The following is an 18,872-nucleotide window of genomic DNA, read 5'->3' as shown; positions in this document are numbered from 1 at the left end:
ATTGCATTAAGAATAAACAATTAATGAGACAGCAGAAGCCTCAGCTACAGGTCCATTTTTCTGAGAGAGAAACAATTTCCAGAAGCGGTCAGAGTGGGATGCAGAAACACTGCATCTTTCCTTTTAACACAACAGAAATGCTCTTTGATTATTTAAAAGCCAATTGCAAAGATCTGTCTTCAAAACCTCCTATTGCAGGTTTAATAGCAAAGAGGTGCAAGTACACTTACCAGCAACACGGGAGTAAAGCACAGACTTTTGTTTTAACAAAATCTATATTTATACGATTACATTTCCTATGGTTGAGGGCAGCTGTAATTAATGGATTTCCCTCCTTCCCCTAATGCAGTCATTTGTCAATTTAAACACAGAATGCCCAATCAATTTTGATGTATTTAGTAAGCAATTTGTCAGAGTACTGCACACCAGTTAATATATTAATTCTTGTCACTGGCTCATTCTGACAACTGTAGGCCCTGTCCATGAAATTGGTCCTGATGAGCCAAAACTCTTGCCTGGAATGTGAAGGTGCCCTTTGCAGAGCCAGAGGAGAGAAAGCAGATCTCAATCTATTCAATACCTTTTTGGGGCAGTTTTTGGTCAGTTTGAGGGGGTTTATTCATTAATGTGTTAATTGGCCACATTTCAGGTATTGCAACTACTGTGCAATAGAAAAGGGAATTCAGAATGGAAAGATGAGGATGAAATGAGGATGTCAGACTTTCTGGTGATTATCTGTTTCCATGGTAATTCCATTATGTGCCATGAACACTGATTGTGTCAATTCAAACATGCAAAAAACATGTGAAAGGTACAGAAGTCACACAAAGGAAACAAGGGACAAGTCAGGCAAATATGCAAAACTTCAGGGCCTGGTGAAAGAGAGGAAAGAATTCATTTGAAAGAAACCTGAACACAACCAGGATATTGTCATGGACATCTTAACAGCATCCTCAAGAGTTTATACAACCCAAAGCACCTTAATTCCTAAGTAGCAAACAGCAGGAAGAAGGCAGGATTTAAAGAGTAATTAATGACAAAACTTGGCAATTCTGTGGAGAAAGCTCTAAGACTGCAAGTTCCTGTGGACACCAAAACCCTCCTGTGCACACGAGCAGTGCCTGGCACAACTCTCCTCCCACTGCCAGGACACTTTAACTACACCACATGAAGCTATTTATGTTATGTATGTTATGCAAAAACATCCAGGAAGAATAAAATGTGACTTAGATTTCCTTCTGTTGTGGTTAGATGTGGAAGCTGCTCAGGACACAGGTGAATAAAGAGGGAATATTAGAGACACAAGGCAGAATATTGTGTATTAAATGTGAGGAGTCTAGAGAAATATCTGCTACCTAAAAGCCAGCACTGAAAACCTGAGGACTGTCATTAATCCAGGGGTTTGTGGGATGGACTCATGGGAATCTGCTCTGTCAGAAGAGCTCTCAGGACTGGTGACACTCTCTCTGACCCACTGCAGAGTTTGGAGCAGGATCCTGACACTTCCAGCAGGCCAGCAGGTTGTGGAATTGAATGTGCAAGTTCACTTTCAAGCCATGAACTTACAGAAAGCTGTAAATCCCTCACTTGCACTTTCTCACCTGTGCAGCAGCCCGAGCTGTGCTAACGTGCTCAGGTAGACATGAGCTGCACACACTGATGCAGGTTTCTGCAGCAGATGTCACAGATGACCTCAAAGCAAGGAAACAGCTGTGCTGATCCACTTACAAATACCCTTGGGATAAAGGTCTTGGACACTTGTTGTACAAAACATTTCTTCAAACAATGGTTCCTTGTTCCTTCCTTTCTAGCTGCAAATAAAACTTTCAGATTCTTTAGAAATATTAAAAGCTGAACCATGTGTTGATAACTTAAAGCAGGATTTTTTGAATATTCTCTGTTTAGCACAAGAAGTCACCGGCCTGGTTTGTATTTTTCAAAGACTAAGGAAGGTTTTGGCCCTGTGTTTTGGCATCAAACCTCTTATTTATGAAAACCTGGCTGTGCAGCCCTCCGAGCAGCCTGCCAGACATCTCATTGTTCTGCCTGGCTGCTGACAGAGGTACTCTGTGCTAAAAAGCACACTGAGGCTTTTTCAATGACCCAGGGGGCAAAGGTCACTTATTATAAATGGATAATGAGACCTAATGCAATGTTCTGAGTGTGGACAAAGAAAGGGTCTATCCATACCCCCTTGTGACTTGGTCATTCAGGCTTTTATTTCCCCTGCACACTTAATGGAGCCAAACAATTGGCAGAAATGCTATACAGAAAGGGAGAGAAACTGCTGCATTCTACCTCCAGAGACAGCCACAAATAGTGACCCTGAAACGGCGCCACGGCTCCTCTCCCACTGACGTGGCAGACAGATGGACCAGCCCCCCTCAGCCCCGGCTGAGCCATTTGCTGGCAATTAGAGCACAGCAAAGCCAGGCTGCAGCTAAAGCCAGCCCAGGTAAGCAGAGCCTGAGCTGGGCTTAGCAGCTCTTTAACAGGTGGCTTTTGTGGGAAAGATGCTTGGACTCCATTGTCAGGGACTTCACTGAGGAGCTTCAGCCTGAATAAATCCAGAAGACAAAAGTTCAAATACAATCAGACACAAATTTCACTGTTATTGCCATTTGCATTATGTCCTCTAGATACTCTGCTGTCCTTAGTGGTTATTATTCTACTATTTTTTCCATTTCACATCCAGCTTAAAGAATTCCTAATACGGGAATTAAAATCTGAGTTAAAAGTCTAATAATTCAAATAACACAGGTTCTTTAATTGGCCATGTTTCAGATATTGCATCTACTGTGCAATGGAAAAATGAATTCAAAGTGAAGAGATAAGAAAGAAAGGAAATAAATATGAAATGAGGACGTCAGACTTTCTGGTGATGCAAAGTTACCTATTTCCATGGCAATTCCATTATGTGCCATGAACACTGGCTGTGTCAATTCAAACATGCAAAAAACATGGGAAAGGTACAGAAGTCACACAAAGGAAACAAGGGATCATTCAATCAAATATGCAAAACCCCTTTAAGTTGATTCATTTGCTGGAATTTAGCTATTGCTCAATCTTCTTTGTTTAAAAAGTTTTCAGTACTAAACCATTTGAAATATGGATTTGTACACATTGTATACTGTACTGTGGAACAGTACTTGAGCTGTTAATAAAATGTTAATAAAATACACAAAATGAGCCCCATCCATTCACTTTGTGGGATACAAGTGAAACAAGGCAGGAATCTACCAAAAAAAAATCCTGCCAAAATGCAAATCTAATGATGCTGCTTTTTCATATTCTTTTGTACCCTCTTAGTCTTATCCCAATTTTCTGCGCAGCACAGAGGACTCAAGCTTTGCAGGTTTCCAGAACACTGAGATGCAGCAGATGGACAGGCAGAAGCAGCAGATCTGGCCCCAGTGTCCCTTTCCCCAGCCCCATCCAAAGTGCCTCCTGGCCCCCACGGCCACTGGTGCAGCTGAAGTGTCCCTGTCACATGAAGCTGCCTGCACTGACAACTGTGCACAGCTCTGGTTTCCCCAGGAGAACCTCAACAGATGCCAGGAGCTGCTCCCTTGAGAGACTTCAACTGCTGCATCACTTTGATCCTGAACAGAACAGAGACCTGCTCCTCACTGTTAGAACTCCTCTCTCTTTTCGATTGTCAAATAAAAGAGAAACACTCATTTTTCTACAAAATCATTATAAAAATGCATGAGTTTGTGTATTTATATAATATAGATATATAATATATAGAGCTATGGGTGTGTGAATGTTTCTGAACATGCCATGCCATGAAATATTGGCTCTCTGGGAATGATGTGGCTGGGCAAGACCCAGGCCGGGCAGGTGGGCAAGCATCCCTGGCAGCAGTGCCAAGGCTCCTGAGGGAGGCAGCTGTCTGGGACTGGGGCTGGAAGGAGCTCAGCAACCAGGAGCTCCCAGGGAGAGGGAAATGCAGATGCACTCATTACTGGCTATGGAATTCACAGGAGGAAATGGCTAAAAGCATGAGAAGGAATGAGGTGAGGAAACCCTGAGGATTTCATGGGATCTGGTGGGTGATTCTCACAACTCTGATTCATGGCAAAAATCCCAACACTACATTCACTGCTCCCTCCTTACTAACAGAGTTACACACAGTCCTACTGTGGGGTTGAACATCCACTGAAATTGGCTGAAAAATGAACTTGGAAAATCACCCTCTGCTGAAAACGTGCACACGAGACAAGACAAGAAGTTGTCAACTACTCACAGCCAGCCAGAAGATACTGGTAGTACTGCACAGCATCTGCAGCCAGGAGCAGTGGATGGTTTGCATTAAATGGTGGTTGGAGCTCATTCCATTGAGGAGTTCTGAGGTAAAACACAAGACTATTAATATTTCAGCTAATACAGAGAATGTAAATCAGTGTTTCTGTCATCACATGCAATTATCTATACAAGCTCACAAAATGTTTGTAATTATTTAAATTAGCTTGTTCAAACACTGCAATCCACCACAGGCAGTGGAGCAGCAGGGCCAAATTGTGCAGATTGTGAAGCAAAGACAATACTTGGTTGTTGACTGCAGCAGGGATTGCATTAAAAAATCCAGGAAGGAGGTTTAGATTAAGTTGGTAAATATGTTTAGGACCATTGTATGTCATGCTGACGTTATATAAACACACAAGAGAAACTGGGGAACTTTTTTGTTCTGTTAACTACCACTGCTTCCATCCTGTGAAGTCATTGAGCACTTACTGTGAAAATAAAGCTGTGTAAAGTTATGGATTATTGATCCAATTAGAATTTTCAATTCCATTACAACCTACTCATTTCAACAATAATGGTCCCGAAGTCTGTGTTGTAATTTTAATTAGGGTGGGCCATTCCTAAATAGCTTGGTAAATCAAGTATTGATCACTCCAGTCCAGCCATAAGCAGCACTAAGGAATGTAGGAGCCAAGAAAAATCGATAGAAAAATATTTTAAAACGTCAAAAGCACTGACAACACTTTCTCATCAATTTTTCTTTACTTTCTTCCACATGTCAGGAATAATTTCTTCTACTGTCTTTAGAGATGGTACCTTCAGCTGCTCACAGGGAAACTCACAATGCTTCATCGTGGGAACCTTGCTCATGTCTCACAGCAGAATTCTGTACTTCAACACTACCAAAATAATCGTTCCTAGTCCTTACATAAAAAGAAAATTACAACCTGATCATTTAAAATCACCAATTAATGAGGATCTCTATTGATTCACAGACATGTTCATGCCTAGCTCCACGTGTAGAGAAGGATTTAGAAGCTCAGTTGCCCTTGAGGCACATGAACAGTGACAGAACTGCACGGAAAGCAAGAATCTCCCTCCTTCAACAAAAAACTCATTCAAAAAGCCAGATCCCAAGCATGAAAGGAAGGAGAAGGCCCAGGAGTGAGGTACCTGACCAAAGCCCAGCTGGCCCTGGGGCAGGTGACCATCTCCAGGGGGGTGTCGTCGCTGATCTTGGGCGCGGTGCTGAGCGGCCGCGGCTCCAGCACGTGCTCCACCAGGCTCCCGTAACAGCTGATGATGTACAGGGACTCCACCACAAACTGCTTGGACTGGTCTGGGGGCAGAAAGAGAGAAAATCTTATTGGAACAACACAGCAGCAACAGAAAAAGCTTTTGCAGAAATAGCAGGCTCTGCGTTCTTTTAAGCCTCTTGCTTGCAGCTAAAAAGGTGAATTGAAAGTAGCAAAAGGGCTGGAGAGACAACGAGAAAATTGTAAAAACCACACAATTTTCACATAATTGTATGAATATCTCATACAAGAGATATTTCTCACCAAGGTGTGTTCAGGTGATTACACATTTCCAAACTACCTTGTACATTTGCTTTAGCAAAGGTGTTTCATCTTTATCTCCTATTTTTTTTCAGTGCCACTCCACACAGTACCTTTGGACTGACCTATCAAAGTTGGGTTTCTGTCACTGTATCATAATAAAAGATCAATTATTCATTTCACTAATTAAAATTGCTTGTACATTTTACCAAAAGCACCCCTAAGAATGTTCCTAAAATTCTCGACTGCCCCGAGTTTAAGGAACAAAATCCACAAATTGCTTAGAACCCATCACAAAATAAGAATTTAAGTTTAAATGTAACTTAATACAATCCAAATTCTGTGAGGTACCAACCTTTTTCTCGTTTGAGACCAGAATTGTTTGCAAACCATGACCTTGAAGCTCCAAAGACTGCAGCGACACAAAACTCCCCTCCCACAGACTTACTGGGTGAAATCTGTGGGGCTGGTTTGGATTTGCTTTAAAGAAAGAACAAAATAAAATTATACCAGTTAATTCTCAAAAAATGAAGATGTCCCTTGCTTAGCAACAATTTTAAGCTATTACTTCAGAAAAGGGGAATATCTGCAGTTCCCATAAGGCTGAGCAGGATTTACAGATGCTCAGTGTTTCCCAAATTCCCCTGGAATACTGGACTCATTCACTTGAAGAACAGCACTGGCTCAAAATGGAGAACTGAACTGTTTAAAAGACCCAACACTGAACATTTGCATTAAATAGAAACAACTTCTGAAGTAAATCCAAAGAAATCCTAAATCCTTTGGGAATGAAAATGCAGATTCTGGGTCAGCCATTCCAGGTGCCAATATTTCCTTGTTTTTCCAAAGGAAGTCAGGAGCAGCCAGGGGATGTGAGTGGCACAGGTGGCAGGGAAGGACATGCAGAGGGTACAGGACAAGGGAAGGATGCACACACACACTCAGGAGCCACTGTTAGAGCACACCAGGGATTCTACATGGAAAAGCAGCCTGAGGCACTGTGCCCTGACCCCACGATGGGCAAGGAGCAGATCCAGGGGTTTACTGAGACATTTGGAGGTGTTTCTCCTCACAGGGACCTGCAGGTTTCTGTTCTGCACAAACTCAAAACTATGGGCAGAGCATTGTCCATGCCTCAATTCATTAAATCAGGATTTCACCCTTTCCTCAAGAGAAAAGCTGTTTGACAAACCCACACAGGATTTTCCTTCATGTTCCCCTTGTTCTAGTCCTTTTAATTGAATTATTTTATATTTTTCTCTCTACTCTATTTCACTGCTCCCTTCTCTTCCTTCCCATCCCTCCTTTCCACTTTTCTTCTACCAATTTCTTTTTCCACACAATTTCAGCCTGTGATCAGACCATCCCATTAACCTGGTTTTTACATAACAATCTCCAATTCTGAGAAGTGTTTGCATAGGTGCACGGAATTCAGAACTAGAAGAATATTTTTAAACAGGAGAAATCAATTAAAACACTGTACGGTTATACTGATATTTAATTTATATTAACAGATCATACACACAGCAAGCCTATGGTCACATGGACTTGGATCAGAGCTGAAACTCTCGTGCATGTGGGAGAAGCTGGAATGTCCCAAAAGAGCAGTTGGAATTTATAGTCAGTAACTCTGGTATTGAACCACCACAAAGCACTTAATATCCAACTGTTAAACCTACAGCTCCAGATGACTGGGTCAGAAATCTGTGCTCCAAAAAGGTCCTGACTAGAAATGTATTCTCTTGCTTGCAGTGGCACATCAGGTTTCTATATTAGAATATTTAAATTGTGATTGTGTTAACTGATACGTTTTTATTAGCTACTCAGACAAAAAATCAAAATGGATTTCTTTCACTTTGAAATAATAGTCTATCATAGAAAGAGTATTTTTAACCTAATTGTATATTGAGAATTATTTTAGCTCTCACTTTTCAAGTATTCACATACTCATATTCCTTCAGAAATGAAAATTTAAATGTATCAGTGAATTAGAGTCTTGTTGCTTACTTCAATTAATAAATTATTGGAGTTAATACAGAATTCAGGACAGAGTTACCCATCAATCACTACAGAGCAAACCAGGAGCACAGGCATGACTCTGCCATATTCACTTCCTCTTGACAAAAGGATCTTTCTGTACCATCCTAATATTCTTAATATTCTCAATTTTTACTGAACACAGTCTGAGGTTAGTAAAATGATTTTTCAAAGTTAATGAAGTAATTTCAAATGGAGAAAAACTGGAAGCAAATACTATTCTGAGCTACAAACTGGAATAAAGCTCTACAGAGGCAGAACTGAAGCAGAACTGAACCTGGGACTCAACACATTTTTCCAGAGTTCTCCACACTCTGAGTCCCCAGACCTGTGTTTGACCAAATACCATTCTAAACAGCCTTAGAGGAAATGGTCTGAGCTCAGTTCTATTTACATCTTGTCTTTAGGATGTGCATCTTTCAAGGCAAGCACTTAAGTGTTGGTTTCAGTGCCAGGAGCTGTTCCCTTCGAGGATGATGTTTTGTAGCCAGAAAGAGCAGACCTTGTAAAACACGATTACTCATGTGGTTAAACTCAGCCCTGCTAGCAAACAAAGACAAGCAAACAAACAAAAAAGATTTCTGCATCTTATTGGTTTGGACAGATTTCTGGAAATGCTGCTGAGATGTCAACAAGTCTATTCTGAAGTCTCTTGTAGCTGAGGAATCTTTCATTTGAGCATCATTTTACTCGATTCCTGAGTTTTCATCAATAAATTCCAGCACAAATTTCATTCCTCCAGCAAACCTCCGAAGCCCAGTTATTTTCAGTAACAGTAATGCCATTAGAAAAATATCTTTACATGTCATTGTGATATTTTAACAACTTGGAAACTGTAAATCCTCATTATTCTGGAGATGCAAACACCCTCTCAGCTTTATAAATGATAACAAAACAATAATGTTGAAGGTAGGTGGTGAATGACTTGTTTCTGCTATGAACTCCTGCTCTTTCCTTGCTCTTGGCTTGTCAGCACTTCATAAATTATTCCAAGAGCTGAAATTTAGGCACATTTGGCCTCACTTTTACAAAACAGTTACTTTAAAAGAATCTTCATAATACAGTAACTTCCAAAAGATTGTACCATAGTTTTCCTGAGAAGGGATGCAGCAAGAAATTCAGATTTTTGGGAGTCAATCCTAAAACCAAGACAGTGAAACACATGGGACCAAAACATTCCCCGTTATAATTTCACTCCTCATTTCTCCCAAACCTTAGGAACAACAGCATTGCATTTAAGACATCATGAGGATGAAAAGCCAGTTTACTTTTTCCTCTCTGCATCTACTCCACTGTGCAACCACACCTGGGATTCAGTGAGACACAGCAGCAGTTTCACCCCAATTACATCTGTAGAGAAATCTTAATCAGGAATAGAATCTATCTGGGAAAATCTCTATTATTATTAAATGTTCTAACATAATTTTGGAGGATTATTTCTATCTTAAATGCAAAAGCACCAAGATGTAGATATAGACACTTTCTACTGGAATGGCACAAAAGGAGATGGGAGGAAACTGAAGAAGAAAATGAAGACATCACTTTGTCAGAGCTTAAAAAGCAATGAAGAGACTGAGCTCAGCATGCAAGTTCTTTCATGTTGCCAACACAGTAAGAACAGATTAAGACCTACAGAAACCATTCAGAGCTCCCACTTGTCAGCTTTGTAACACATCAATCTCTGCCATAATCTCTGGAAATGCATTGTGGTAGCTCTTTGTAAAAACACTAAATAGTTACGAATATTTTAATTAGTTTACATTTTAATTATTATTATTTAACTAGTAAGAATTAGTACTTTTAAAATATTTGAAAACCAGAGGTGCATAGCTCATGATAGAGCTTTATGTCTCACAAAATTCTTCTGGCTCTTAAATGTATCTTTAAATCTATGGTCAAACAAGTGACATGACTTTAAAACAATAAATAAATTGCATATATGTGATATGAAGGAGCTGCCTTGTATATTCAAATATTTATAGTCAAATAGTACCAGTCTGCAAAGATTGAAAATTGTTTTGATTTTATATTCCCAACAAATAGGCTCCAAATATATGAGATTCATAAAAACAAAAGCACTTATTCCACACTAAACCCACTGAAATGGAAACATCCATGACTGCTGATGGAAAAAGTTTTATCTTGACTACATAAGCAACAACAAAAGTATCAGGAGAAAAATACAGCATGAAATTTGCATTTACCCATAAAGTTACAAAAAAAAAAAATCTGTCTCAAAGTCTAGAAATTTTAATTCATTTATCATTGTGCCTAAAACATGAAAACAAAGATGTTTCTAGTTGTCAGATCATGAATAAAGCAAGAAAAAGCACAAAAAGCAATGGTAGGATCCTTTATTCACCAGGCACTTAGCTGTCAAATCAACATCCATTTTGTTTACAGAATTTTAGGTCTCATTAAGACCTTAATGGAAACAACATGATTTCTTCCCCCACCCAAAGTGTGTTTTTTATCCTAATTTCTCTGTAGACGAGTAAGGACCATATTTTTGAGCTAGCACTGGCATTAAACAAACCACAAAAAGAGTCTTGTGAAAGACAGGCAACAATTTTGGAGCCTATTTCATATATTCCCCTCTTTAATCTCAGCCTTTTAATCTTACTTCAATCTAAAACCATTTCTGGTTGACGTCTCCTGCTTCGTGCAGGGGTGACCCACACAGCCTTTGCTCAGAAATCCACTGCCAAAACTCTTCTTCCAGAGCCTCTGCACTTCTTAGATCACCAGCAGGCAAAATCCTTTAAATCCTTTGGTGCACCATGAACTGCATTTAGAAATGGTTCTTAGGGAGGTACTTCAGGAGTTAGAAATTCTCAACGAATAAGGCAAGGTTTTTCCTTTTTCCTTTCCTCTCCTTTTCCCTCTCCTTTTCCCTTCCCTTTCCTTTCCTTTCCTTTCCTTTCCTTTCCTTTCCTTTCCTTTCCTTTCCTTTCCTTTCCTTTCCTTTCCTTTCCTTTCCTTTCCTTTCCTTTCCTTTCCTTTCCTTTCCTTTCCTTTCCTTTCCTTTCCTTTCCTTTCCTTTCCTTTCCTTTCCTTTCCTTTCCTTTCCTTTCCTTTCCTTTCCTTTCCTTTCCTTTCCTTTCCTTTCCTTTCCTTTCCTTTCCTTTCCTTTCCTTTCCTTTCCTTTCCTTTCCTTTCCTTTCCTTTCCTTTCCTTTCCTTTCCTTTCCTTTCCTTTCCTTTCCTTTCCTTTCCTTTCCTTTCCTTTCCTTTCCTTTCCTTTCCTTTCCTTTCCTTTCCTTTCCTTTCCTTTCCTTTCCTTTCCTTTCCTTTCCTTTCCTTTCCTTTCCTTTCCTTTCCTTTCCTTTCCTTCCCTTTCCTTCCCTTTCCTTCCCTTCCCTTTCCCTTTCCTTTCCCTTTCCTTACCTTTTCCTTTTCCTTTTCCTTTTCCTTTCCTTCTTCCCTCTCTCTCCCCCTCCCCTCCCTTTGCTTCTCCTGGCACAGTTCCCAAATCCCTCCTCAGCCTTTCTCTGGGAATTCTGTGTCCTACAAAGCTCTTAACAAGTTCTTTTCCTGAAGAGAATATTCTGATAGAGACATTGAGGGTGATGCACATGGTGCCAACTTCTAGAGAGCCATGTACAGATATTCTAACAGATACCAGTAGGCATAGTTAATAGATACCCTAGCTAAATTAAAAACAAAGAGAAAATCCCAAACCCACAGAAAAACCCCAAAAAGCCAAGCCCCAGAAAACTTGCTGGAAGTTTTAAAATTTTCTAAGGTGCTCCTACTTCTTCCATTCTTATTATCCAAAACTTCCAGCATCTAAGCCCAATCCTGTTATAAAGTGGTGACTGAGGTGATGCAGCACTGCCCAAATATTGAACCAAACTCCATCAGAAATCTTGTTAAAACTTGCTTTTTCTCTTGTCTGTATTCTTACAATATGCTGCATTTTTCACAATAACAAGAAACCCCCTTATATTTCAAATATCCCAAATTTAACAGAACTGTTTCCCATGTTGGAACGAGATGGTCTTGAAGATCCCTTTCACCCCAGACAGTTCTGTGATTTTTTTTCTCCACAGTAATCAGCTTTTCTTTCCTTTTTTTTTTTTTCAGTACCCATTTTACTGCTTCACCTCTCACTGCAGTACTTTACTGCCTACTCACTGCTAATCTGGCTTATTTTTCAGAGGTCATCATCGATGTTTTCTGTCTGTAAGCAACTTAGTGCTACAATAATAAAGGAAGCAATATAGAAAAAAAAAAGAAAGAGGCTTGTTTGGAAAGACATTGCAATCATTTCTGCCCACTTAGAAATAATTTATTTTTTCAACTTCCCTGCTACTTAAAAATTAAATGCACTCTCAAAGGTAAAAAGAAGGGAGGAAAAAAAAAAAGTGAATTCAATTCCTTGCAATGCTTGATGGTGAACACGCATCCATAGTTTAAAAGTGAAATTATGTGCGTGGAAACCTATGGATCAGCCATGCAGGTAAACAGATAAAACCAAAAATTAATCCAAAATTAAGGAGTTTAAGCACAGAGTTATTTTCAGCAAGGACAGCAAATGGAGTATAGGCATGCTGGGTTTGAACTGGGAACTCACCAAGGAGCTTTTATGGAAAAACATCCTGCTCCAAACAGGTAAGGTCTTCACAGAAAGGGGAAAAATGCACAGAAATTAGATGAGAACTCAATTCCCAACAAGTACACTGTATATCATGCTATTAAGATTTCTGCAGAAAGTGAACAGAATCGTTGTTAGAGCCTTGCTATGGCCTGGAGGAGCTGCCAGGGGAGCAGCAGTGCCCAGGGCACAGCCCCAGAACTGGGAGGGCTCCGTGTGCCGGGACACGCGGGGACGTCGGTGCAAGCTGGGCTCACAGTTAGAGCTGGGCTCACAGTTAGGGCTGGGCTCACAGTTAGAGCTGGGCTCACAGTTAGGGCTGGGCTCACAGTTAGAGCTGGGCTCACAGTTAGGGCTGGGCTTAGGCACAGCTCACAGCCCCTCCAATCTGCTGCCAAAGCTGGGCTGCAGCAGATGCTGCAGTCAGAACTGACAGGAAAAGGGAATTAGCACCCAAATCAGTCATGGGAGGGGTTTGCCATGGAACACTGAGGGCAGAGTGGGGCAGTTTTACAGAGTTACTGAGAGGAGGTCAAATAAAACCAACAGGTGCAATCAGAACCTTGCAGGGACAATTACTGAGCCTTTTGCTAGGACAGAAACACCCCAAGGAATTCAACTTTTCTTCCCCCCCTTAAAAGCTTGCACAGATGCAGGAAAGAGAGCCTAACTTCAAATGTATTTGATGCTCAGTCACCAGATCTAGAGCTGAGTGCTTTTGACCACCCAACAATTTACACCATGATTTGATCTCATGTTTTGTTCAAGTATTTTGCACAGTGGAGAGTTTTTAACCCAATATTAATCTGAGGGAATTTTCAATGGGTATCTCCCTTTAAAAAGCAATTGCCATAGTGACATTTGCATAAAATCTGAAAAGGAGGCAAATTTAGAGCTACTCACAGGCTCAAGGCTTCTTCTGAGTCTCATTTGGGATGTAACATCATCCACAAAATCACTAAATAATTGATTTTGTAAATGCCAATGGTTCTGTTTTCTTTTCATACTCTGACTCAGCAGTAAGTTCTGGGTAGTTGAAACAGGTGAAATATTTCCAGGCAATGAATTACCAGAAAAGGTCCAGCACTGAAGGATGTGTAAAGCACTCAGCCATAGACTAACACAATTAAAAGGATACCAGCCTGATAAAAAAGAATTCAGTGAACTAAATTTGACATGAGCACAACATCAATGAATGAAGGGATCCTCTCAAAAAACATTCAGGTGAAGGTACAAACCTAAGACAAATATTCTTCAACATGCAAAGATGCAAACATCCAATAAAGAACAGAATATTACAGAAAAAAACTCCTATTTTTAATTAGTACTATAGGCCAAAAAAACCCAATTTTTTGAGCTCCATATAAGGGACTGGCCTTTAACTTTCTGTATTTAATAAATTGGTTAACATTTTTGGGGACAGAGCTCATTTGACAGAACCAACCACCCTTCTAGACCTAATGTATCATCTTTGAACAGTGGTAGAACCCAATTAAATTGTCTGAACTGAATGATCTCCTATAAAGTCAGCACATCCAGTCCCTGAGTCAAAGGCCAGTCTCGAAGATGAGTCCAGCACTATTGCACTGCTTAAATATTTAATTGAAAGCCAAATTTCCTGCATAACCCAAAGCCAACATGATTTAAAACCTAGAATGTATGGAGTGTAAATTTGAAGAGTCATTGGAGAGCGGTCAGATCAGCCTGGGAGCTTAGAATTCAATTCCTAAATGATGATCAGGGATGTTTTGGACACTATTTCTTTTTCTTCTTCTCTGCCTCAGTTGCTCTGTCTTCAAACCTCAGGCAAATAACACTTAAACATTTCAGAAGACAACACCAGCTGCTTCTTCTTCCACTACTCCTATACTGACCTGATTGTACAAGTTAACAATTTCTCTTTATTTTAATTACAAACTGGCCCAGGTGGGCTTCAACTGAAGGTTTTGTTCAGTTAGTTTTGGATAGAAAATTTTGTATCATGAAGAAAATGTAATTACACTTCCAAAGACTACAGCAGAGTCTTATTAAAATGCTTTATGTGTAAGAAAACCAAGTTAGCACCTCCTTTCTGCTCAAAAGCCCTGATTTCTTTAAAGACAACCATTTTTTCCCTATGATATTTATATAAGCAATTATTTTCCCCTATTTCCCTCCCATAACATGGACGGAATGCTAATTGAGAGCGAGAGAGAATTCACAAATTACAAGATAACCCAGCCTTGAAGAGACAGCACCAGATGGCTGCGCTCGGTGACAGCGAGAGAGCAGTGCCAAGGCAAAAACTCACCCAGGTTCCCTTTCCCAGAGCCAGGGAGAAATTCCAAAGGAAATCATGCAATGAAGATGATTTACCATTCAAAGTTCTGACAGATTTTTTTGCAGTTTCTTACCTGGTTCTAAGTTTTAGCAAATTGAAAACTGAAATACTTTGATTTCGTGCGGTTATGTTTAATAAACCTATTTAAGCTTTTAATAAGCTGTGCAATACCCATTTATTCTAACCCTCATCATGCCAAATTGAGAACCCTTTCATAAACAGTGACATCTGAACAAACTTCAGTGCAAATAATTGTATTTTGTATTAATTACAAATCATTACAGCAGTTTCTTTGTTACTAAAATATACTATAAAAACTAAGAATGATATAAAATATGTCTAAGAAGTGTGCCAGAAAGAGAATGTCTGGCTTCAGACAATTTTGCTGAATTCTTTAACTTTACTTTTTTTTCCCCTCTACTTTTTCAGTTATTTTTTCCTAATTAATTGTACCATAATGTGGTGATTTTGCACCACTTATTTTTGTTTGCTGCAGCAGCTGACTCTGGGATAAATGAAGCTCCCTGAGACAAAATAAACTCAAGATATATCAGTGACTTTCTGCGGATAGAAAATTTAAATGATAAAATTGCCTCAGACACTTTAGCTACTTCCCCCTTCCTCACTGAGGGTAGAATGAGGGATGGGGTGAAGAAGGGATAGAGTTTCATGTTTAAAAATACACTATCTAAATCTCCTGGCTGGAAAAAAGCAAGGTTTATCCTTTTCCTGCAAGGCACACTGGATTTCTGTGTTTTGACCAGGCTCAGGTGATGCAGGTTCCATCCTGCTGCTCACTCCAGCAAGGATGAACTGGGGAGTGAAGTTGGATACAAATATAATGACCCTGTCCCTTGAGGAGTTAAAACAAATGCTGCTGTCAGAGGAGCCAACTTTGACAACAGTTTTTCTTTTGGGGCAATTATTGTAGCTTTTCTTTCCCTCCTTCCCATTACAGCTCATCCATGTCCCCACTGGAAACTAACTACAATTCATCCCATAAACCCAGGGAACTCTTATGGAGCTACTGCGGGGCACAAAGCTGAATTCTAGAATGTTCTGATTCACTGCCCTTTATAGACAATGAGATGGATCATAGAGCTCTCCCCCTTTCCAGTCTATAAGCTCTTTGTAAATGAGCAATGAATTAACCCATTCACCAGCCTTGACAAGGAATTCAGCATTACTATCAAAATTTCGAGAGGGAAACTGAGGCACGGATATGGAAAGACTTATTAAACCCAGCTCTTGTGCTGTCCTGCATCCCCCCCTAATCTTTAAAACATCAGAAGCTTCCTTGCTCATTAGTGTTAGAGCCCCTCTGGGAAAGCCTGAATGTGCTGACAGCACAAACTACAGGAAAGCCAGTCAATGGGATGACAAAATGTAGGGACAAAAATTAAGTGCTTGATGAAGGTGCAGAAATTACAGTGGGAGAATTGAAAAGGCAAAGGAAGAGGCAGAGGGCAGGGAAGGAGGGAAGGACAGGGATGGAAGGCAGAGGGGATGCTCCAAGACACTCCATGCTGACAATGGAATTCAGAGCAGTGACTGATCAGAACATGTTCCAAAATCTACATGTTTGCAGGGGGGAAAAAAGCATCTGTGATGAACAGCACGGTCATGACACAATTCCAGACTCCGTCTTTCATTCCCATAGGGCTACAGGGAACACTTTTAAAAAATTTACTGCCATTCCACCTGTCAAGCAACATGACATGCTTTGCAGCTCTGCTCCAGACACATGATATTAACAGCACTGATCAGTCCTTTCAGTACCTGGAAAATATTTTGCTGTCTTGGATACTGGCAGAACAAACCCCAGCTCGATTTTTTTGGTTAATAAAATCTACAAGACTTCATGAAGATTTAATATTAAAGCAGCTGATGTTAAGAGAAATAAAATGGACAAATCCAGCCCTCTCATTATACGGTATTTGAGCCTTGCTGGAATGTGCTGTAACAGATTAAATTTTTAATTCTTTCATAGTCACAAGCACGGGAGAAGAGGAATCTTTGACTGGAGGAGCCCAGCTCCTTTTCTGATGGCTGCACACTGGAGGTTCAGCAGCTGCTCACAAGGAAGAGCCTTGTTTCCTCGGAGCAGTGCTTAGAGGTGCTGACCATGGAGGTGTAAATACATCTGTCTTTTGCCATTTGCAGTAATACATGCCTCCTCCACTTCTCCCAGCGAGGCAGATGGTCCCTGTCCTGTCGAAATCTTACACTGCACAGACTTCCAGTGCTATGTGTTTGCAGAAATATGAGGGCAGATGTTAAATATGTTAAACACACGCTTTGCCCCCTGGAGGTTTAAGTTAAGGCTGCTGTCTCAATTTGGTCATTTTAGGCATGCCAGGCTTCTTGGATCCTAGGCATTCCTCTTAAATCCCTGCTTTATAAATAACAGCTTTTCATGTTAATTTTGTGTACTTTCATCAAATATTTTGGATGCAGAACAAATGAAGGAAGCTCTCGGCTTACCGTTACAAGGCTACGTGGGCTGTGCTGAAAATTATGATCCTCATTCATGAAAACTCTATTTACACAGCAGGGTATTTCCCATGACTGTTGTTTTCCCCCCTTACATAAGCCTCACTGAGCATCTTAAATTTAATTAGTTTTAAAAATTACATAAAATGGAACAGAGACAGTTTGTGAATTGTATAATTTACCATAAAACTACAAATATGAACACTTCAAATATGTTTTAGATGTTTAAGAATAAAACATTAAATAAAATACTGCAGACTTATTACAAAGGCAATTTTAGAAAGGTTTCTTGGTATAACACAGCATTAAGGAAACCTTTGTAAAGAATTTCACATTAAATACAACTGTACACCAAGAGCTTTTTTCCAAATCCTTCTCCTCACTGTTCCTATTAACTACCTCCCCTGGCAGGCCCTCAGGTGAATTTTTAATTTCTTTCTCTGCCGTGTCCCACCTGGTTCTAAGTGCCTATTCCAGTTCTGGGAGCCCACATTTACATTTCTGTCCTTCACTGGCCGTATTCTTCAAGTCAGGTTTTTTTATTTCCCCTCTTTGAGGAACTGTGACCTCCTGCCCTGTGACAACCTCCCCCTGATCCCACCTCCCTTCCCATCCTCACCCAGGATCACACCTGGATATTCTTCCAAAATTCACCTGAGCAGCAGCAAAATCTTTTTCACTCAGCTTAAACTGAGCAGAAAAAAGCAAAAATAAGCAACTGAAATGTGTCTGTGGAGGAAGCTAAACCTCAACATGACCCTCAAACTGTTTCTTCACTGTTTCTTAAGTTCCATTTCCAATTATCTGTGAAGTTCAGGAATTTCTCCCTGTGCTTGGGGCAGCTGTGTGTCTGTGGCTCACGTTTGGCTCAGTGAGCGCCGTGAAATTCCCGTTTCACGGCAAGGCCGGCAGCGATTGTTGGACAGACAGGAAGGGATGCACACGTGCACAGCCCAGCTCCTGACTGCCAGCACTCACACCCACTGCACCCAGCTATGGAGGATTTTACAGCATGCCCTGAACTCCAGCACAAATATGGGAATTACACGGGGAGAGAGGGAACAGCCGTGAGCTCTCGCCTGAAAAGTAATTCCCGGTTCATGAAACGCAAGGGAGAATTCACCTCACGAGCAGGGTTTGAGCAAGGAGCACTGAAGCAAGGGGCAGTGCCTGTGTTTGCCAAAATGCAGGAAAAGGTTAGGAAGCTGTAGGGTTCACAGTTGTTTTGTCTAACCACATGCCATGCTCGGATCTACTTTCCTTAAAAATATTAAAGCCCTCTGAAAACTAACGGATCAATCAGATTTTTTACTGGAAAATATTCAGGAATTCAAACAACCAGAAAATGAGAGAGGAAAAATATAATCATCACCGTGTAGCTTTAATTACAATAAAAGAATATTTAAAGTTTAGCAAGAGAAAAATGTCAGCTGTTGGACAGTATTAATTAATTTAAAATTGCTATGGTTTACGAAGCTCATAAAATCTTATAATATATATTTAGAGAAGTTTTTCCCAAGAAATACTATGAAGCGTTTTATCATGGCACATGAGAAGGGCAAAAGTGCAGCTGACTCTGGAGTGGAAATCCACCCAGTCCAGAACAGTGCAACAGAGGAAAA

At 40.3% G+C, this 18,872-nt stretch overlaps 1 protein-coding gene across 8 annotated transcripts in view; it reads right to left on the bottom strand.

The window, feature by feature from the left end:
* BCAS3 (BCAS3 microtubule associated cell migration factor) overlaps window positions 1–18,872 on the bottom strand; it is a 292,124-nt gene that overhangs the window by 182,297 nt on the left and 90,955 nt on the right. For 6 of the 8 annotated variants that reach the window (XR_004082101.1, XM_031059839.1, XM_031059841.1 and 3 more), the window contains exons 16-18: window positions 6,160–6,284; window positions 5,422–5,587; window positions 4,250–4,350 (exon numbers count right to left, since the gene is read on the bottom strand). Coding sequence is in view for 7 of the 8 variants with exons in the window: in XM_031059839.1 (XP_030915699.1) it covers window positions 4,250–4,350; window positions 5,422–5,587; window positions 6,160–6,284 (392 nt within the window). In the remaining variant the exon portion in view is untranslated. Of the gene's footprint in view, window positions 1–4,249; window positions 4,351–5,421; window positions 5,588–6,159; window positions 6,285–12,416; window positions 12,462–18,872 lie in introns of all 8 variants that reach the window. The other 2 variants (XM_031059842.1, XM_005424390.2) reach the window with 1 other exon arrangement.

This window comes from Geospiza fortis, unplaced genomic scaffold (assembly GCF_000277835.1).
Source record: "Geospiza fortis unplaced genomic scaffold, GeoFor_1.0 scaffold538, whole genome shotgun sequence".
In the NCBI taxonomy this organism is placed as follows: Eukaryota; Metazoa; Chordata; class Aves; order Passeriformes; family Thraupidae; genus Geospiza; species Geospiza fortis.
This window is presented reverse-complemented; position numbering and strand designations above follow the sequence as displayed.